This window comes from Leptonotus elevatus, chromosome 16 (genome assembly GCF_054856555.1).
Source record: "Leptonotus elevatus isolate MCC_2025b chromosome 16, RoL_Lele_1.0, whole genome shotgun sequence".
NCBI classification, from domain to species: domain Eukaryota; kingdom Metazoa; phylum Chordata; class Actinopteri; order Syngnathiformes; family Syngnathidae; genus Leptonotus; species Leptonotus elevatus.
The window spans coordinates 2,902,124-2,922,290 of NC_141254.1; the positions used below are offsets into that span (position 1 = coordinate 2,902,124).

General features: G+C 38.9%; 1 protein-coding gene across 6 annotated transcripts in view; it reads left to right on the forward strand.

The window, feature by feature from the left end:
- igsf9bb (immunoglobulin superfamily, member 9Bb) overlaps positions 1 to 20,167 on the forward strand; it is a 133,330-nt gene that overhangs the window by 22,303 nt on the left and 90,860 nt on the right. For all 6 annotated transcript variants that reach the window (XR_015097383.1, XM_086098332.1, XM_086098335.1 and 3 more), the window contains exon 2: positions 12,232 to 12,423. Coding sequence is in view for 5 of the 6 variants with exons in the window: in XM_086098332.1 (XP_085954458.1) it covers positions 12,232 to 12,423 (192 nt within the window). In the remaining variant the exon portion in view is untranslated. The remainder of the gene's footprint in view (positions 1 to 12,231; positions 12,424 to 20,167) is intronic.

Consider the following 20,167-nt stretch of genomic DNA (forward strand, 5'->3'; position numbering starts at 1 on the left):
AGCTCTTCTCTTACAGCCATTTGGGATTTAAAAAACATTCCTTTTCTCTTTTAAATGCATTGTTGTAAAACAACTACAGTATGACACATTTTTAGAGTTCTGGGGTGGGAGTTGGGGGATGCTGGAGAGTGCTCGCTCTGGAGACTCCCTCGTTCCAGTGGGAGACTTCAATGCCCACGTGAACTATGATAGTGAGACCCGGGGTGTAATCAGGAAGGGTGCCTCCTCGCCACGAACTGAACCGAAGTGGTGCTTTGTTATTAGACTTCAGTGCTTGTTACGGTTTGTCCATAATGTTCAAACATTAAGGCTGGCCATACGTGCAATGGCACCGGGGCATCCTAGGCTGCAGTTCACTGATTGACTTTGTGTCATCATGTCATCAGAATTGCGACCGCATGTACATCCTCAGCTGGAAGCCCAAGGCCCTCATTTTTATTTTTATTTTTTTGAGAGCTCAGTATTGTTCATTCGGTAATTTTACCGATTCGACATGTCATCATCATTGCTCTTTTTTAAAATATATATATATATTTTTAATGTATTTTGTATGTGTGAGTATGTGCGTGTGTATGTGTGTGTGCATGTGTGCATACGTGTGAGTGTGCACTCATTAGCTCACCTAAAACCTATTAAATCCCATACCGTTCACCTAAAACGAATACTTCAGAATTCAGCTAGAGTTGTGAGGTTGCCCCAACAAAAAATCCTGGGAAGTGCCAACACTTTTTGGAGTTTATCCGGCTAGGTGGTGTTACCACAAGACAAGGAGGAGGAGGAAGTTGTTGCAGGTATAGGAACTGAAGGGCATGAGGAAGCCAGACGTAACACCAGGTCACCGTATCATGATCCTGAGAGTAGACTTGATGGCAACATGGCCAAACACACACTGCAGTACAAAAAAAGGCCGGCAAGAAGGTATAGGGTCTGCACGCGAAGGGGCAATCGCAGTGAAACTAATCTGTGGTGCAAATCCTGCTGCGTCCCCTTGCACGCAGGGGAGTGTTACACAATATACCACACAAAAAGAAAAATTGTGTAGTTGAAACATCCACACAATTGTAAATAGTAACACATACACACGCCACACATGCACAGTTGCACACATTTGTAAATAGTTTGCCAAATTGTTTCATCAAATTGTTACACTGTTGAATGTAAATAAACTTATTTTGCTATCAAAAAAACAGTTTTCATTGTCGGTGGTAGTGTTTTGTAGCAGTAAAGCACTGTTTAGGTCTTTGTGGCATCATTCATGGAATGTCAAATTCACTAGAGTGCATGAAATAATATCGTTTCAAAAAAGGTTTGATTTCTTTTTTTTTTCTTTTTAAGAGCTCAGTATTGTTCATTCGGTAATGTCATCATCATTGCTCTTTTTTTTATGTGGGTGAGTATGTGTATGTGCGTGTGTGCGTGCGTGCGAGTGTGTGTGTATTCGTTAGTTTACCAAAAACCTATTAAAAAAATCCCATACCGTTCACCTAAAACCGAACACCGCCGTCAGGAGACCCGAGGAAGGACCAAAGAAAACAAAGGAAAGTCAAATCCAGCACCGACCAGACACCACCCACCGGGCCACCAACTAGAGTTCTTCACCAACCACAGAAACATCTAAATTCCAACAAATCAGGGAGTCCTCAAGAGACCAAAGGAGAGACTGAGGAAAGGAAGGAAGGACAAACGAAGCAGAGTGAGATCCACAGACACCAGCCTCCACCGATTCAATGACCTGAGGAAGAAGCAGATTGTGTCTGAGTTTCGATAGATGCTGGTGTGGTGGATCTGGCATGCATGAAAATCTCCACCAAAGAGGGGAGCCGTCGACCCCTGCCAGGACAGAGCAAGCGCAACACCTCAGGGCCCCCCAGGCCGCGGTAGCGCCAAAGGACGACCCCTGGGCCCCGCCAGGGCCACCGGCCGGAGAGCAAACCCAGGAGCAGGAGCGACCCCCACCCCAACACGGCCCGCGCCCCCAACCCAACGCAGCAGGACGGGGCACTGCAGGCCCGCCAGGCACCCCACCCGGTCCACAGCCCCGCTCCCCCCACGACAAATGGCGGAGTCTGAGAGTCCCATTTTCTTCATCATATATTGAGTAATGCATGTTCTATGAATAATTTTATATTGGATAAGTTGTAAATTTGTGTGTTTTGTCATTTTAAAAACGTTTTCACAAACTTGAATCCAAAAGTCAGATTCCGGAGCTATAGACAAGTCTGTTTCCCATTTCGAGATGGGTAAAGACGTTTTATCAGTATATGAAAGTAACTTATATATTTTTGAGAGTTTTTTTGTCGGAGAAAGCTTGGTAATATCTTTAGCTAAAACAGGCGGTTGGAGCGTACCCTGAAGTGTTGGAATTTGTTTCTTTATCATACTTTTAACTTGCAGATAATGTAAAAAAAATCCATTTTTTATTTTGTATTTTTGGAGCAAGGATGAATATGATATAAACATATTATCTGAGAAGAGATGGTGGAGATGTGTAATTCCTTTCTGCTCCCACACACCTAAATAAAACGATTGGTTGTTAAATTGAAAGTCGGGGTTATGCCATAGGGGAGAAAGCCCACAGGGCTCCACTTGGGCTTTTGTAATTTCTAATGCCTTCCACCAGGCAGTCAGGATGGCGGAAATCATTGGGGTTTTAAAACAATTGTGTCGCTTAATCGATGTTGTAATAAAGAGTAAATCTAAAAGTCTGAGGTTATTACAATCCTTCTGTTCTAGTTCCAGCCAACAGTTAGTATCTCTGTTGGGTTGTGCCCATAAAATGATATATTGTAGCTGGTTAGCTATATAGTAGTGCATAAAATTTGGTGCCTCTAGACCTCCTTTGGATTTATTTTTCTGAAGAGTAGATAGACTAATCTTTGCTTCTTTTTTTTATTCCAGTAAAATTTAGTAACGGCTGAGTCCAACAACTGGAACCAGTTAGCCGTAGATTTAAATGGAATCATTGAGAAAAAATAGTTTATTTTGGGTAAAACTTTCATTTTAATAGTGGCTATTCGTCCTATTAGAGAAATAGGAAGATTATTCCAGCGCTCCAAGTCACTATAAATGCTATCCATAAGTGGAGTAAAGGAGTAAAACTCTGAGATATAATCCCGTTAGTAGTAACTGTAGCTTTAGGAGAATCATATAATACTGACACCCAGTGAATAAATGACTTCCCAAAGCCAAATTTATTTTAAAACAGCAAAGAGGAAGGACCAGTTAACTTTGTTGAAAGCTTTTTCTGCATCCAATGATATAATAACTGCCTTTTTATCATGCCGCTGTGACATGCTAATAAGGTTAAAGAGCCTCCTAATATTATTAGTAGAGTGACGATATTTAATAAAGCCTGTTTGGTCGCTATGAATGATTGTCGGGATTACTGTTTCTAGTCTAGATGTGAAAGCCTTAGTGATAATTTTAATATCAGTGTTAATTAGTGAAATCGGACGGTAACTTGATGGAAGGGTGGGGTCTTTTTCTGGCTTTAAGGAAAGTTTAATTGCTGCTGTATTCATGTGTGGGCGTATGTGACCATTAGTTTTAATTTCTGTTACTACTCTTAAGAATAGTGGAGCAAGCATTAACCAGAAGTGCTTAAAAAATATAGCCGGATAACCATCCGGGCCAGGTGCTTTGCCATTTGGCATACTATCTAGAGCACTGTACAACTCGTTTATAGTAAGTGGCGCATCTAACATATTTTTATATTCAGTAGTTAACTGAGGTATATTTAAGCTACTGAAGAATGCCTCAATATGCTCTGGGTTAGGCTTATTAGTTTCTGAGTATAGGTTGTGATAATAGTTATAAAAAATTTGATTAATTTCTTCTGGTGATTGTGTACATTCACCAGTTGTCCCTTTAAGAGAAGAGCCGTTATAAGCGATTTTTCCTGATTGCGTTGAAGTTGGTTTGCAAGAAATTTACCTGATTTGTTATTATATTCAAAGTTGTTGTATCTCAATTGTTGTATTATAAACTCTGTCTTTTTAGTTAGCATATCGTCTAACTGTATTTTTTGTATTTTGTAAGTCAGTCCATATTTGGTTATTTGGGTTTATTGCGTACTCATCCGTCAGTTGTTTAATTTTATCTTCCAAGTCTTTTTCAAATTTTTGATCCTGTTTCTTTTTATAAGATGAATATGATATAATTTTACCTCTAATTACTGCTTTCCCAGCTTCCCAGAGAAGAGATGGAGATATGTCTGGAGAGTCATTTATTTCCAAAAAGTCTGCCCACTCTTTTCTTATAATTGTTTCAAATTCTGCGTCGTTTAGCAGTGAGATGTTAAAACGCCATGTCGGTGGTGGTTTAAAGGTATAATCAACTTGTAGGGAAAGGGAGACTGGTGCATGGTCGCTAATAATAATAGGATGTATTTTTGTAACAGTTTTATCAGCAATAGAGTTATTTGTAAAAAAAAAAAAAATTCTTGAAAAAGACCGGTGCACAGCGGAAAAGAAGGTAAATTCCTTCTTATTTGGGTTTTTAAGTCTCCAGCTGTCGACGAGGCCAAAGTCATCCATATATTCCCCTATTACTTTAGTAGATTGTAATCGCCTTATACATGTTGTATTATTAGAACGATCTATTAATGGATTTAAGACTGTGTTAAAGTCTCCTCCAAAAATAATAGTAGCGTTCGCTGCTAATTCAAACAGCTTAGAGAAAAAATCATGGAAAAAGGCCGGATCATCATTATTAGGGGCATATAAATTACCAAATGTATATATTTTATTAAATATAGTCACCTGAATAATAATGTATCGGCCCTCTGGGGCTGTTATTGTATTATTTAGAGTAAAGAGTAAATTATTATGTATGAGTATACAGACTCCTCTTTGTCTACTGTTATAAGGGGCAGAGTACGCTTGGCTAAAATTCTTATCAATAAGTAATTTTTCTTCAGATTTTTGTAGGTGGGTTTCTTGTAGGAGGCAAATATCTGCTTTTAGTTTTAAGAGATGGTCTAAAGTTTTTCTTCTTTTTGCCTGTGAGCGAGCGCCACAAACATTCCAGGAAACCAGAACTAATTTATGCATACAAACAATATAAACTCAGTCCTGTGTATATATCTGTATAGGCCATTTGTCAATACTAGCATGTTATAGGATATAATCAAAGTGGTTAGGTGATTTATGTAATTTGTGTAAAATATGAGGTAACGTGTAAGTAAATATAACAGTGAAAAAACGGGTAGGGAGGTGAAAGTGAAGGAAATTAGCAGGGGATTAAACATAACAATACACCAGTAACTGGTAACCTAAGCGAGATTTTTTTGTTTAAATATACTTTAGATATAGTTGTGTATTAACATTATATTTATAATATAGCCTAAACATAATGAGTATTCATATTTTTGGTTTTATAACCACATATACAGTATATGTATACATCTAATAATCAAACTAAGTTTAGTTCCACCAATGCCAATTAGAACAGCCAGGGAGTGGAATTGGGGTTCCGGAATAGTTGGCCATCGATATATAATTTATCAACGGCTATCGTAGTCCGTTTACTCTCCTGCCTATTTTGTTTCATTATAGGAAACAGTACTTTTCGCCGCTCATTAATCTCTCCCGGGAATTGATCATTCATTCCAAATGAGGTCCCTTTAAGCTCCCGTCCTTTACTTTTAACAATTTAAAAAGCTTGATTTCTACTTATTTTGGTCCAAAACAGAGCATTTGGGTGAAACGAACCTATTTTCTATTCTTGATTACTGAAAAACTGAATGAGGTAGAAATAAACTTTTTTTTTCTGATGAAAGATGATAGTTCAATCTTTCATTTGGTAGTGTCTGTGTTTCCATAGTCTAAACACAAAACTTTCTGGGGACCTTGAAAGATCAGTCAAAATGCTCTAAATCAGCTGGCACCCACATGTTCTCTTTTCTGAAAATGGTTGGCAGTCAAAGAGTTAAGAAATCCAAAATTATGGTAAAGACTGAGAGCGGAATTAATCTCTGAGACTGACATTGAGGTACTTGTCTGAGAAGTGGAAACAAAAAATAAATGGTACTGTTTGGAGCAATTAATGCGTGTCTTACCATTAAAAGAAAAAACTGGTTTGACATGAGCTCATTGCCCTCAAAAAATGTGTCATGGCCCACAGACAAGAATTTTCTATTATTAAGAAAGAGCAAGTTATTTTGATACCTGTATTGCAAGCTGGGAATGCGTGACATCACTACTGTATACCTGCAGTGAGCCCACATCCACAGAACTTTTCTAAAGAATGAAAAAGTTGTGCATTAATTTATCCAGGTCATGTGGATTGCAGATTGTTTGTGCATTGGTTGAATAACATTCCTGTTCACAAAGATGAATTTGTTGTATGATAGTGGCAACATTCAAATGTGAATGAAATTAATCTATGGCTCAAACTATGTTGTGGAAACCAATGTTTTATTTCAGTTTGCTGGTGATATCTGTATAGCCCTTCTATCTGCAGTATCACTGTTTTCCCACAAGATTTTGTGTGTTTTCATGGTCAGAGCTGTGGGTAAATTACGTCCTCAATGGCCTGAGATTTAGCCAGCCAGGCTAAATTTGGTACACACATAAAGAAAATCGGGCTGTTTTTGTCACAATTTGGCCCCTTCCCGACAGAGGACGTCAAACGCCCGACAATCTTATGTTTTATAAGATTGTCTTATAAGATTATCTTTATGCGTGAGCTGTGTTAAGAGTGGATTTGTCCCAATTATTGAGTTCAAAAACAGTCGGGGCCGACAATCTTAAATAATGAACATATTCAATATTTACAATGAAAATATTGGGGGAAATTAATCTATGGCTAAAATTAATACAAATTAATCTATAAAACTAGTCTAAGACAAGGTTTTCCCGATACAGCTGACTCCGCAGAGTGTGACGTGAACGGAATGCAGCCAAACAAAGAAGCTTTCTGACATGACGAACGAGCGCCCGTACATAAAACAAATGAATATCACCTACCTGAAGTTCATCCATTAATTTTATAAATACCAAGTGGTTACAAGCAGAACCATGGACCTTTGCCGTGAATTGCGTGTTCAGTAATCCGTGTTTTCCTGTGTGAGCTGGAGGTTAGTGCTTTTACACCGCAAGCGCGTGGCCACGGGATCGAGCCTGTATGCCTACCCAATGTCATTTTTGTATAAACGTGGGTTCCCCAGGCACCAGAAATCATTTTCCAAAGCAATTATTTCCTTGCAGACATTAACACGTTATACTCCTCCCGCTTCCTGTCCCCTTCGGAAACATTCGGCAATCATCGGCTGTAGCGATTATTGGGTCGCCGTAATGGCGGATGAATAAGTTAGACGTTACTGAAGGAAGTTGTAATTCCTGCAGCTACTTCTAGTGGCACCACGTTAAATTTGCTTTGTTGTAGGAGCAAAATAAACGATAAAAATCCTAAATAAAATGGTTATAATCTGAAGTCACTACTATGTATAATTACGGAGTTCTTTATTTAGTGATATCACACATACAATATCAGTCACAGCCTAACCAATCAATCAAACGGAAATAAAATGCAAATAAGAAGATGGAGAGAAAGCATGCAACCTATCTAAACTAACGTAAAAAGATAATTAAAAAGGTTAATGGGGCAAAAGTGGAACCGGAGTTCCGAAAAGGAAGCGTTTGATTTGTCAATTTAGATTGTAAACACGAAAAGTTGCACCAGTGATTTTGTCAGATTGGCAATAGAGGGCAATTTACAGGTTGATTCAGATGCACGGCAAGGCGGATTGGCGATGTGTCTTCAGTTGAATAAAAATAAAACTGTAATCCGCAGTTGGAAGCAGCCGGGCTTTCCCCAGAGGCGTGAGCACACGACAGGTTGCTGCAGCAGGTCCTCGGATGGTTGAGTCCGGTTCCGTGTCCCAAAACTGAAGGCCACGTTGCTAAAAAAGCTGGTTAGCTCGCCCGAGTTCGATGAGGAGCCGGCAGAAAGTCTCGCGAGTGCGAGATGGGGCGCTTCGGCCATTGGTTGGTCTGGGGGTCGGCTGCGCCCGCTGGTGCTCCGTGCGTAACACGCGATGTGAACCGGGTAGGCTGCAAGCTGCGTGTACCGGCTCTCAACAGGAGTGGCAAAAGGGACCAAAATGGCCATTCAAATGAGTAAAAAAAAACAACTAAGAACCACAGAGTGGTGGTGGCCTCTTTGCGTGGTGCACGTCTTGGGCGCACGGTGGCAGTTGCAAGTCCAGGAAACTGAGGCCGAACTAAAAAAAAAAAGAAGCTCACGTGGATCAATGTGTCCGTGGTGACTGCTGCTTTCGGTGATAGGTGAGCAGGAAGATGGCAATATGCAAAGTACATGACCAAACGTCCCTTTTGTGTGCGAGAAGCAAGCTTAGCTTTCCAGGTGAGAAAGCGGTTTTAGGAGGATAAAGTACTTACAATTTAGCCAGAATTCACAAGTCAGGTGCTTCCATAAAACACATATTCTGAGCACATTTCAGGCATTAATATTACCATCATGATGTAATTTAATCCGCTAAGCATTTTTAATTAGCTAACTAAATAGCATTAGAAGATACATCCATCATTTCTTTGTGTTACACATGTAAGCTTCACATTTGTACACAAAAGAAGCAACATGAATCACTTGATGTCATTCAGGTACATACAGTCCGTTATATGTCCAGAATTATGTGGAATTAATGGCGGTTAAGTGGGTCACTCTTGCCACGTGTACTTCCATGGAATGTGCCCGTTAATCTAATTGGGAGGTCTAAAGCCATCTTGTCTCCCATTTGGGCTTCAGCAAATCTAGTTAGGAGCTCTGGGAGCCACCAGGTCTGAGAACAAGCTTCAGCACCCAGTGGAGGTGGTGATAAAGTGTCCGAAACCTGAGGTTTGGTGTTGTAGTTCTTAATTCCAAAGAGCTCATAATCCAATTGTCTCCTTGTGGAGCTCCAGGAGGTTGCTTGCTATGCTAATGGCCACAGTGAACACACGTTAATAGCACACTCGTTGCACACTCAAATGGGAAAAGCAAAAGTATGGAAGAGGTCTTGCGATACTCATCGAGAAATCATGGTGTCAAATGAACGTGGTTTTATTAGCGTGTGCTGTCACGAGTCTGTGTGTACTCATTCCCTCGTAGTAATTTTCAGGTCGTCATCCGGGTGAATAGTACCGTAAATTTGCCCGATGCGGTTTTGGCGCGCTGGCGAACACTAAAGCTCAGCCCTGTTCTCATGAAGTTGAAATTGATATGGTAAATTCCATACTTCGCGTGAGAGCATTCATACTCATGCTTTATGTACATTTCTGTGCATACACATGCTTGATAAAGGCCCAGGTTTGTTGCCACTATTATCTTGTTTCTCCTGTTTACATTTAGTTAAAGACAGGAGCTTTCATCCTCATCGCAAATTTAAAATAGATGCCAATGCCCGGAAGCCCGAATTCTTGCAGAGCAGAACGGTGATGCAATATAGGATCTGGCAGCGAGGAGGACTGTGTCATCAGCAAATTTAACAAGGTGTCAGTTTGGCACAATGGACATGTAGACAAAAGATAAAGACAGAAGGTGAAAGGACACAGCTTTAAGGGGCATGGGCTGTCAGAAATATCTTTAATGATCAACTCTATGACCTGTCAGTGAGGAAGTCTATTTGGTCTGGGTAGAATCAGAGCTGCAAAGCTGAAATTCAGCACCTGAACAATTTTTTTTAGCATTTTCATATTTTTAAAACAAAACAAACAAAAAAAGACTAAAAGTGGGCTGGCGTGAGCTATTAGATTCCAGTAATCCAGTAATAATCCTGACATAATGTTAAAAATCGTTTTCATCTTTTTCACAGTTTTTCATCTTGTTTGTTTGCATTTCCAAACCTTGGTGTGTTTTACTTCTGTTTATAAATGGGCATGGATGCACAATTCATAGTGGTTCCGTATGCCGGAGCTGAGCATGAAGAGACGGTATTTCTTGCTGGAACAGAACTTTGAGCAAAGAGAAAATTATGTCAAACAGTTCTTGCGTCCATTTTTTTTTTATATCTAGCCAGGAAGTATCGAACCAAACCATTAATGCTGACTGTTTACAATTTAGTGAGCGCTCCATGTTTGACGGTTTTGAACAGGAATGAGCAATTTCAACCACACAAAAACTTGTTGCTCTTCAGAAAGTCAGTACTTAAGTACAATTGGCCAGCTAATATGTCATAATGAAGTGCTTTAAATTGGTGTATCTTTGCACCCTTAATATATATATATATATATATATATATATCCCCAAAAATAAAAATAACTACTAAAACGGTGCACGTGTCACTAGGATTGTAGATGGCAATTATCCCTGTTTGGAAGGTGCTGTTGCTTGCGTTTCTTGGTGGCCACAGAAAGACACACTAATACTAATTAGTCATATTGAAAAATAAAATGCTAGCGCACCAGGTTAACGCCCATAAAGCCAGCCTACTACCAAGTAATTAGCACAGCATCAAAGTGAGCCCTTCAGTGGACACACAATCTCATTGGGCTTTATTGAAGCAGTTCTGTTAAAAATGAAAAAATATATCCTTCACTACTAAGCACATCCTTTTCTCATTATATCTCCTGCTTTGGTCGCCTACATTCTTTCAAATAAGATTTAAGAAATGATAAAAGTCAAGACAAGATGAAAAGATTCTGTCTTGATTGTTCACATTCAAGTCCTGTAATCCTTCTCCCCCCAGGCCTTCAGCTTGGCTCCTTGATTTATCACTACCAGGCATTACAATCCTGACTGATGGAACTCAAAACATAGCATATGGTTTTGTTATCAGATACAAACAATCTGTCAAAGAGCACAAATCTCAATAAACCTATTAGTGTATACCTGTCTACTTTTACCTACCTTCGCTGCTTCTCTGGTAAACTTAAGATTGATTTAGGTCAGCGATTGGAACTGATCCAAAAGTGGGCAAAGAGTAGGACCGCAAACTAGGGATGCAACAAAAGATTATTTTAATTGGAAACTCAGTTTTGATTTAACCAAACAAAATCTAATTCTTACATCTTGAAATCTACCGTCCTTGAATCGTACCCCATGTCTCGAGGTACGTATCAAATCAGCTTTTATGAGAGATGCAAACCAGGAGTACATTGTTATAAATCTTTTTTTTATCTTGCAGATAAAATGTCATTTCTTTCAATATAGTTAACTCATTCAATCCTAAAAATGTTTAAAACGTTTTTAAATACTCTGCCCTTCCCTCACAAAAACGTGTTTACACATTTGTTATGTTTTTTTCATTTATGCAAGAGCATACAGATGCAGCTTTTGACGTGAAGAGGTGGCTTAAAGCAATGGCATTTATTACAAAAACAAACGGCCAGCAGGTGGCAGCAGGGCAATATTGCAAGTTTTTTCAGTTTATTTGCCAAGAATGTGAAAATTGACGAAACTTAGCTATATTCTAATGCTAATTGCTTCAAAACTTAAACAGATACTTACATACTAATATAATTTTTTTCCAGAAGAAAGAAGAGACTAATCCTTCTTTTGGTAGGTTCCATGTTTTTATAGCAATAGAATACAATAATCAGTCAAAATCCAGTAAAACAGCCGGGAGAGAAGGGGATTGCTTCAGTGAAAATGTCTGGCAGTTAATCAGTTAACTTGAATAGTTTGGACTTTGGGGAGCTTTTGAGCATGTTTTTACATTACATATTAAAAAACATGACCAAAGCTACAGCAGTACCATATTGAATTTTAATCCGACGGAATAAAACCAAATTCAATCATCCCACATGAAAATTTACTGTTCTTAAATTGTATTGTTGCACCCTATTTATTGAGATACGTAAAGAACAGTCCTTCTGAAATAGGGGGACGCGGTGCGATGCCATTGTGATTGATGCATGTGACCACAGGGAACTTTTCTTTTTTGAACTTTTCTTTTTTGCCTTACAAGAATCACTGGTATAGAATTGTCTTTCAGTGGAGAGATGCATTTTATACCCCTCCCTCAAACACGCACCCGTGCATGCTAACTGAATCTACTAGTCATACTCAATGACATGCCTGTTAACCACAGGTGCCATTGAGGCAATTGGTGAATACCATATGTCTAATAAACATAAAATTGGCTGCAACTCAAACATTTGTTTCGCCAGTTGTACTGTACAGTGTGCCACCATTTACAAAATAAATTGCTGTGTTAATTAATAAGCACAACTTTGATATGACCTTTTTTGTTAGCAAGTAGACTTTGACCTGTCCTTGCGGTTGCTGCAGGTGCCCACGGAGTGCGAGAGGAGCCCCAGTTTGTGACAGCACGTGCAGGAGAGAACATCATCCTGGGATGCGACGTGTCCCACCCTTTGAACGGCCAGCCTTATGTGGTAGAGTGGTTCAAGTATGGAATGCCAATCCCCTTCTTCATCAACTTTCGGTTTTATCCTCCTCATGTGGACCCAGAGTATGCTGGTAAGTTGTTTTTATTTACTATTTTCCGTTTACTATTTATTACTAATACAGTATTTTGTTATTTAAAACCACAAAAATATTAAAATCTTAACTTGACTGAGGAAAAAGGCATAATTCAATGCTGATTTGCGCCTTATTTTAACATTAGTACTATCAACGTCTCAAGTGTAAAAAAAAAGAAGAAATAACCAAAATACAACTAACACTCTGTGCCAACTTGCTTGACGTATGCTGATGCTAACACTAGACTTTTAAATAATAGTTTGTGGTGTGTTTCCGTAAAATACATCGCTGTTAAACAGGTATCGACAATACAATAATGTACAACTGTATTCTTAATAAGCTGTTTGCGTGAATATATACAGGGCTCCTAATTAATGATCTTTAGGCTTCCTAAGAGTTGGCTATATTAGCCAAAACATTAGACACCCTCCAGACTCTTGTCTGAAGGCTTTTCAAATGTGGCGGCCATGTTGACCAAACCATTAGGTACACCCCGGATTCTTGTCTGTACACCCCCCAATGTGGTGGCCATGTTGGACAAAACATTACGCACACCTCAGATTTTTTTCTGTAGCCTTCTCAAACGTGCTGGCCATATTGGCAAAAAATTAGGTACACCCCAGTATCTCTTGTCTTGTTGTTGTTATCTCTATCTTGGCTTTCAATCTTGTAAGTCAGGTGTGGCCAAGTTCGGTCCTCGAGAGCCACTATTCATCCTGTTTTCCATGTCTCCCTCCTTCAGCGCAGCTGAAGCTAATGATCAACTTATCAGCAAGCTTTGCAGAAGCCTGATAACGATCCTGATCATGAATCAGGTGTGTTAGTGGAGAGAAACATGGAAAACAGGCTGAATAGTGGCTCTCAAGGACCGAACTTGGCCACCCCTGTTGTAAGTCAACAGTCCCGCATTAAAAATGTACGCAGGAATTTTGTAGCTTATATTATTTTACTATAACAAGTGTATTATACAGTAGGTTGTTTTATATCACTTTATCCTAAAGTGTATTTTTACGCACAAGGCAGCAGCGCACTATTTATATAACTCACTAGCTAGAGCTTTACACATCCAGAGATATGACTTCTTTGTCACTTTCAATGACTAATCATTAGTGGTGGGAATCTCCCTTCACCTCACAATTCAATTTCATTACGGTTCAGAGGGCAGCAGTTGGATTGGATAACTGATTAGTGATGTGTTCTGAGTAATTATGTAGTAAGGACCTGCAGGAAAGCTGCTCTCACCACTGGCTGCATGCCAGGACATAGGCAAGTTATTCACATCACATGTCTCAGTACCCTAAATAAGTGGGAGTTATTTACTCAGACAGCTCATTATATTGGCACAGTGATTACCATATAGCGTTATGCGCCTTTTTTTGAGTAGTAAAACAACACTCATGCATGACAAATTATTCTGTGGCTCACTGGGAGTCCAAAGATGATCTGAAGAATAAGCCAAGATCAGCTAGCATCTGAATAATGCGAAGAGAAAATAGATAAAAAATAAATGAATAAATAATTATAATTATAATTAAAAAACAAACATATACAAACATATACAAATATATACAAAAAAAAATAAAATATATATATATATATATTGCTGGTATTGCTGACAGATGTAACAAACTGAAGGGCCTGATTACACTTTGAAGACAAGGGTGAAAGCAATAAGATGAACAACCAAGAAGAAAATGAAAGTAGCTGCAGTGAAGGCTGGGCAATTCTGTGTAGTATTACTATTTGCATTAAAAAATATGATACAATAATATTATTTTGTACTAGTACATTTGAAACCTGATAATGGTGGAACTCAGCAGAAAACTGTCAACATTCATAAATTGCAAATTAAATTAAAGCTTAAATTCTACACCCACTCCATTCTCTACCCTGCTTCCAGTCGACGAATAGTATTTGGTGTATGTCGTCATCTCTCTATACCCTATATGATATGGACATAACATAGTCACAAAGCTGCAACGGTGAGTCTGGTAGTAATGTTACAATTTAGAGATGTGCTGAATAACAAAAACAAATTTTTCTTTTTATTTTTTAAAAAGATTTATTTAACATCACACAATCAACCATACCCCCCCCCCCCCAATAACTGCAAAAAGGAAGACAAACACAATCAACCATATCCCCCCCAATAACTGTAAAAAGGAAGAATATATATATATATAAAATAAAATAAACCTACCCGCCCAACCCAGAATGGTTTACCACATTACCACAAACACATTTTGATTTTACTGTACCATAACACCATTAAGTTAACAAAGAAAAGGGCACATTACCCAAGAGGAGATAATGATGGCAAAACATCAAGAAACCTCTCTTAACACTGTACAAAATATTTTCAGTTGTACAATAGGCCAGTGACTCTATGAAGGTAATTTTTTAGATTAGAATTAGAATTAGAATCTAAGATCCAACAATCTTTGACTTTCCTCTATCACATGAAACAGCCCACGAACATTGACAGAGCCTTGCCTTTTCTTAATAAATCCTGTCTGGTCAAGATGAATTATTTTAGGCAAGACAAGTTCAAATCTGGTAGCAATCAATTTAGAAATAATCTTATAATCTACTTTTAATAAACTTAGAGGGCAGTAAGAGCCACACTTTTGCTTGTCTTTGTCAGGTTTAGGCATCAACGTTATAGTTGCTAATTCAAGAGTAGGGAGCAAAGTTTGACACTCTAAGACTTCCTTAATCATATTTGTCAATGGTGACAGCAATTTATCTGTAAAAGCCTTATAAAACTCAACTGGGAAGCCTTCAGGACCTGGAGCCTTCGTATTTTGCAGAGCTTTCAACAATAAGAACGCCTCCCCCTCTGCATTGTTCATTCGGTAATTGTACCGATTTGACATGTCATCAACATTGCTCTCCTTTTTTTTTTTTATTATTATTTTGTATGTGGGTGAGTATGTGTATGTGCGTGTGTGTGGAGTGTGTGTGTGTGCGTGTGTGCGTGCGTGTGAGTGTGTGTGTATTCATTAGTTCACCAAAAACCTACCTTCATTAATCTCTTTTATACCAGTCAGTACTTTGCCTTCATCCGTGACAATAGTAGGAATGACTTAAATGAATGAATTTTCCCTCTTAATCTTCCAAGCAAGAAGTTTGCCCGTCTTATTGCCATATTCATATTAATGATATTTGGTCCTAGCTAGAGCAGCCTCAGCCTTATTGGTACACAAGTTGTTATACTCAATCCGTTTTGATGACAAAGTATTAAAAGTATTCACACTTCCAGCCTGAGAGTGCTGTCAATCCAATAGTTTAATCTCGTCACCCAATTTTAATATTTTTTCCCATTTTTTTCTTATATTATATGCACTGTATGACATAATACTACGTCTCATAAATGCTTTAAGAGCTTCCCAAACAGTCGCATAAGAAGCTGAATTCAGATTAGTCTCAAGATATTCATCAATCTGTGCGTTCATAAAAGCTACGAACTCTGGATCGTTAAATTAAATCTCCATAATGAGGAGGTGCAGAAATGGATCTAGAGAAAGAGGTTAGCTAAGAAGAAGTGGGACACTGAGAGGACTGAAGAAATTAGACAGGAGTACAGGGAAATGCAGCGTAAGGTGAAAGTAAAAGTAACAAAGGCTAAACAAGGGGCTTGCGATGACTTGGATGCTATGTTGGACAGCAAGGAGGGAGAGACTGATCCATACAGGTTCACAAGGCAAAGAGACAGAGATGGGAAGGACGTTCAACATAAAAGTCTTAAAGCTAGACTGAGGGCAGAGGTGAACATTTGTGAGCAGCAGTATGGTTTCATGCCAAAAAAGAGTACCAAAAATGCAGTATTTGCTTTGAGGATATTGATAGAGAAGTACAGAGAAGGTCAGAAGGAGCTACATTGTGTCGTTGTAGAGCTGGAGAAAGCTTATGACAGGGTGCCCAGAGAGGAACTGTGGTTTTGTATGAGGAAGTCTGGAGTGGCAGAGAAGTATGTTCAAGTGGTGCTGGACATGTATGAGGACTGTAAGACAGTGGTGAGGTGTGCTGTAGGTGTGACGGAGGAGTTCAAACTAGAAGTGGAACTACATCAGGGATCAGCTCTGAGCCCCTTCTTGTTCGCTATGGTAATGGACAGGATGACAGACGAGGTTAGACAGGAATCTCCACGGACTATGATGTTTGCAGATGACATAGTGAGAGCAGGGAACAGGTGGAGGAGAAGCTAGAGGCGTGAGGGTTTGCCCTGGAAAGGAGGGGAATGAAGGTTAGCCGTAGCAAGATGGAGGATCTGTGTGTGAATGGGAGGGACCCTAGTGGAAAAGTGAGGTTAAAGGGAGAAGAGACCAAGAAGGTGGAGGAGTTTAAGGATTTAGGGTCAACAGTCCAGAGCAATGGAGAGTTTGGAAAACAAAGTGAAGAAGCATGTACAGGCAGGCTGGAACGAGTGGAGAAAAGTGTCAGGTGTGATGTGTGATAGAAGAGTTTCAGCTAAAATGAAAGGAAAGGTTTATAAAACTGTGGTGAGACCGGCGATGTTGTTTGGTCTGGCGACAGTGCCACTGAGGAAAAGACAGAAGGCAGAGCTGGAGGTGGCAGAGATGAAGATGCTGAGGTTCTCTTTGGGAGTGACCAGGATGGATAGAATCAGGAATGAGTACATCAGAGGGACAGCACATGTTAGAGGCTTTGGAGATAAAGTAAGAGAGGCCAGACTGAGATGGTTTGGACATGTCCAGAGGAGAGAGAGTGAGTATATTGGCAGAAGGATGCTGAGTTTCCAAATGCCAGGTAGGAGGTCTCGAGGAAGACCAAAGAAGAGGTTTATGGATATAGTTAAAGAGGACATGAAGGTAGTTGGTGTGAGAGCAGATGACAGGCTTAGATGGAGGCAACTGATTCGCTGTGGCGACCCCTGAAGGCAAAAGCTGAAAGGAAAAGAAGAAGAAGTATCATGGAAAGCATATTTTGTGGAGTCAAAAACATATCAAACCGACTATAACTAGCATGGACACTGGAGTAGAAGGAAAATTCCTTTCCATTAGGGTTAAGGGCACACCAAGTGTCACAAAGCCCCAACTCATTCATGCCCTGGTTCAGTACAGAGACTGCTTTATGGTGTAAGTGTTTTCGGATGTGACCGGTCCATCTTTGGCGATAACACCAAGTTAAAGTCACCACCTACAAAATAGTGACCCTCTATCGTGGCAAGCTTCAAAAGTAGATTATTGAAAAAACCAGGATTGTCATTATTAGGACTATACATATTTACCAGCGTAACTATGATAGTGTTTAAAACACAATCTATGAGCAAAAACCTCCCTTGCTTATATTTTCCACCCAAGTTAAATTTAAACGTGATATTTTTGTTAACAAGCACAGCAACACCCTTCGCACTTGAAGTATAGGAAGAAAAAAATACATGGCCAATCCAGTCCTCTTAAGTTTCATATGCTCCATATCAGTAAGATGAGTCTCTTGAATAAATGTGACCCCTGTGGATAACTTTTTCAAGTAAGTTATGATTTTCTTCCTCTTGACCGCTGAATGAATCCCTCTAACATTCCAAGAAACAAAATTTTATTTATTAGCCATTTAAAGAAAAAATCATTATGGAGTCATTATGTTAGAATAGATGCAGAACAAACAGAAGCAAAGCACCACAAGAACCCATTATAATGTGATGTAACCAGCAAGTGTGTCCCAGATACAGTGTCATAACTTTTTAAGAAAAAAAAAAAGGTAAAAGTGGTTACCATTCAAAAACCCAATTGAAGCCCCAAAATAAAATAAAAAACCGAAACATACATAAAAAACTAATGAGAAAAATAACATGTCAGATGGGCTACTCTTTCTTCGAGTAAGTTTACCTCAACAGTTACATACATTCATCTATAATATAATAACCTCAAGAACCATAAGGACAAAAAAAGAAGCTCAAAACCAATCAACAGAATACTTGTGCGCTTCTTTCTTCTTTGCATTACAGCTATATAGAACAAAAAAAGTGCAATCCCAAATGTTTGCTACCAAGTAAAAACGTCATTAAATCTAATTTGTGGTACACCACCAAATAAAAGGTAGGTTATTTACATCTCCACGTCTATTAAACTTTACACACACAGCCTAAAAACATAGTGTTATCCTTATAAATCAGATAACTAACATATACACATACACGCACGCTCGCAAACACACGCACACACAGGTACACAATGAGGAGGGGAAAAAAGACGGGATGACGATTACAAAAAAAAGTAGAACAAGGCTGCCAATAAGCAGGAATACAATGTATTACCGTTCAAATGCAAACTAGGCTTATGCTTGAAAGTGGAAAGTTTTATCGTCCTGATTGTTGTGAATAATGATCTTGTTTCTCCTGCTCCTGTCTGAGGTCAGTCATTTTTTCTCTTGCAAGACACAATTCTTTTTCGGATTTCTCCAGCCGTTTGAGCACGTCCGCCATGTTGTCCTCATTCGGCAACACTCGCCCCTCCATTGCGTCAACTTGGTCGGATAAAGTTTTCAGCGAAGTTTCAATCTTTGTCAGCGCAGATCGAATGCTACTTGTTTTAGCGTCAATTTGTTTCGATAAGTCCTCTTTGCAGTTATGTATATCTTTCAGTACCGAATCCAACGTTAGATGTCCTTCATTTCCAGCCGCCATTGTTGTCAAGCACGAAGTGGTGTTGACGATATCTTTCGATGAACAATTCTTGACTCTGAGATTGTAATGAGCCATAAGAAGGAAAATAAAACAATCTAACTTCCCTCGAGGTTTAAAGCCAATATAAGCTAAATTTAGTCATAACTGTGAGGAAAACTACAGGCGCTCACGTCGACATGACCTTCCCCGGTGAAAACGTCCCGGATCTCGTCACTATGAAATTTTGAGTCAACTGTTTTAAGAAGCCAATACAAGCACTGTGCAGTACTTGAAAAGTAACTTTACAGCCAATGCTACATGAAGCATCTGTGATCATGATTTGATTGATTTTGAAGCTGTTAACTAATTTGCCCTAAAAAACGTATACCGTAAACAAGTTCTATTTTATTATTGTATTGATACTTTTTTTTAATTTTTTTTTAAAGAGCTCAGTGTTGTTCATTCTGGTTTTTTTTTTAATGCTAGAGCATACAGAAGGCTTTGACGCAGCCTCTGAACTGAAGAGTGACGCTTGAAGAATGGTAGTTCTAAAAAACGCCCAATAGGTGGCAGCAGAGTATAAGAGATCAACCAGGGCCATGTTGCAACAAGCTACTTTCCCCATTGTTTTAAAAAGATTTGTGAATAATGATGAAACTTAGCTATATTCTAATACTAATTGCTGCAAAACTGAAACAGATACAAATATGAACTGAAGAGAATTCTTAAAGCAATGATAGTTATTACATAAAGCGACCAGCAGGTGACATCAGAGTGTAAGAGATCAACCAGGGCGATGTTGCAACAAGCTCTTTTTGCCAGTCTTTTCAACAGGTTTGTGAATAATAATGAAACTTAGCTATGTTCTAATGCTAATTGCTGCAAAACGGAAACAGATACAAATATACTTGTTTTTTCCTGATGAAAGAAAAGACTCTAATTTATAAGATTTTTTATTTTATTTTTTTATTGCAATAGAATAGAATATTCTGTGGGCCTTGCAAAATCTGTCAAAATCCAGTAAAACCGGGAGCAATGGGGGTTGCTTCAGTGAAAATGGCTAAGAGTGAATGAGTTAATCTAGAGCAGGGTTCACCAATTCCGGTCCTCAAGGTC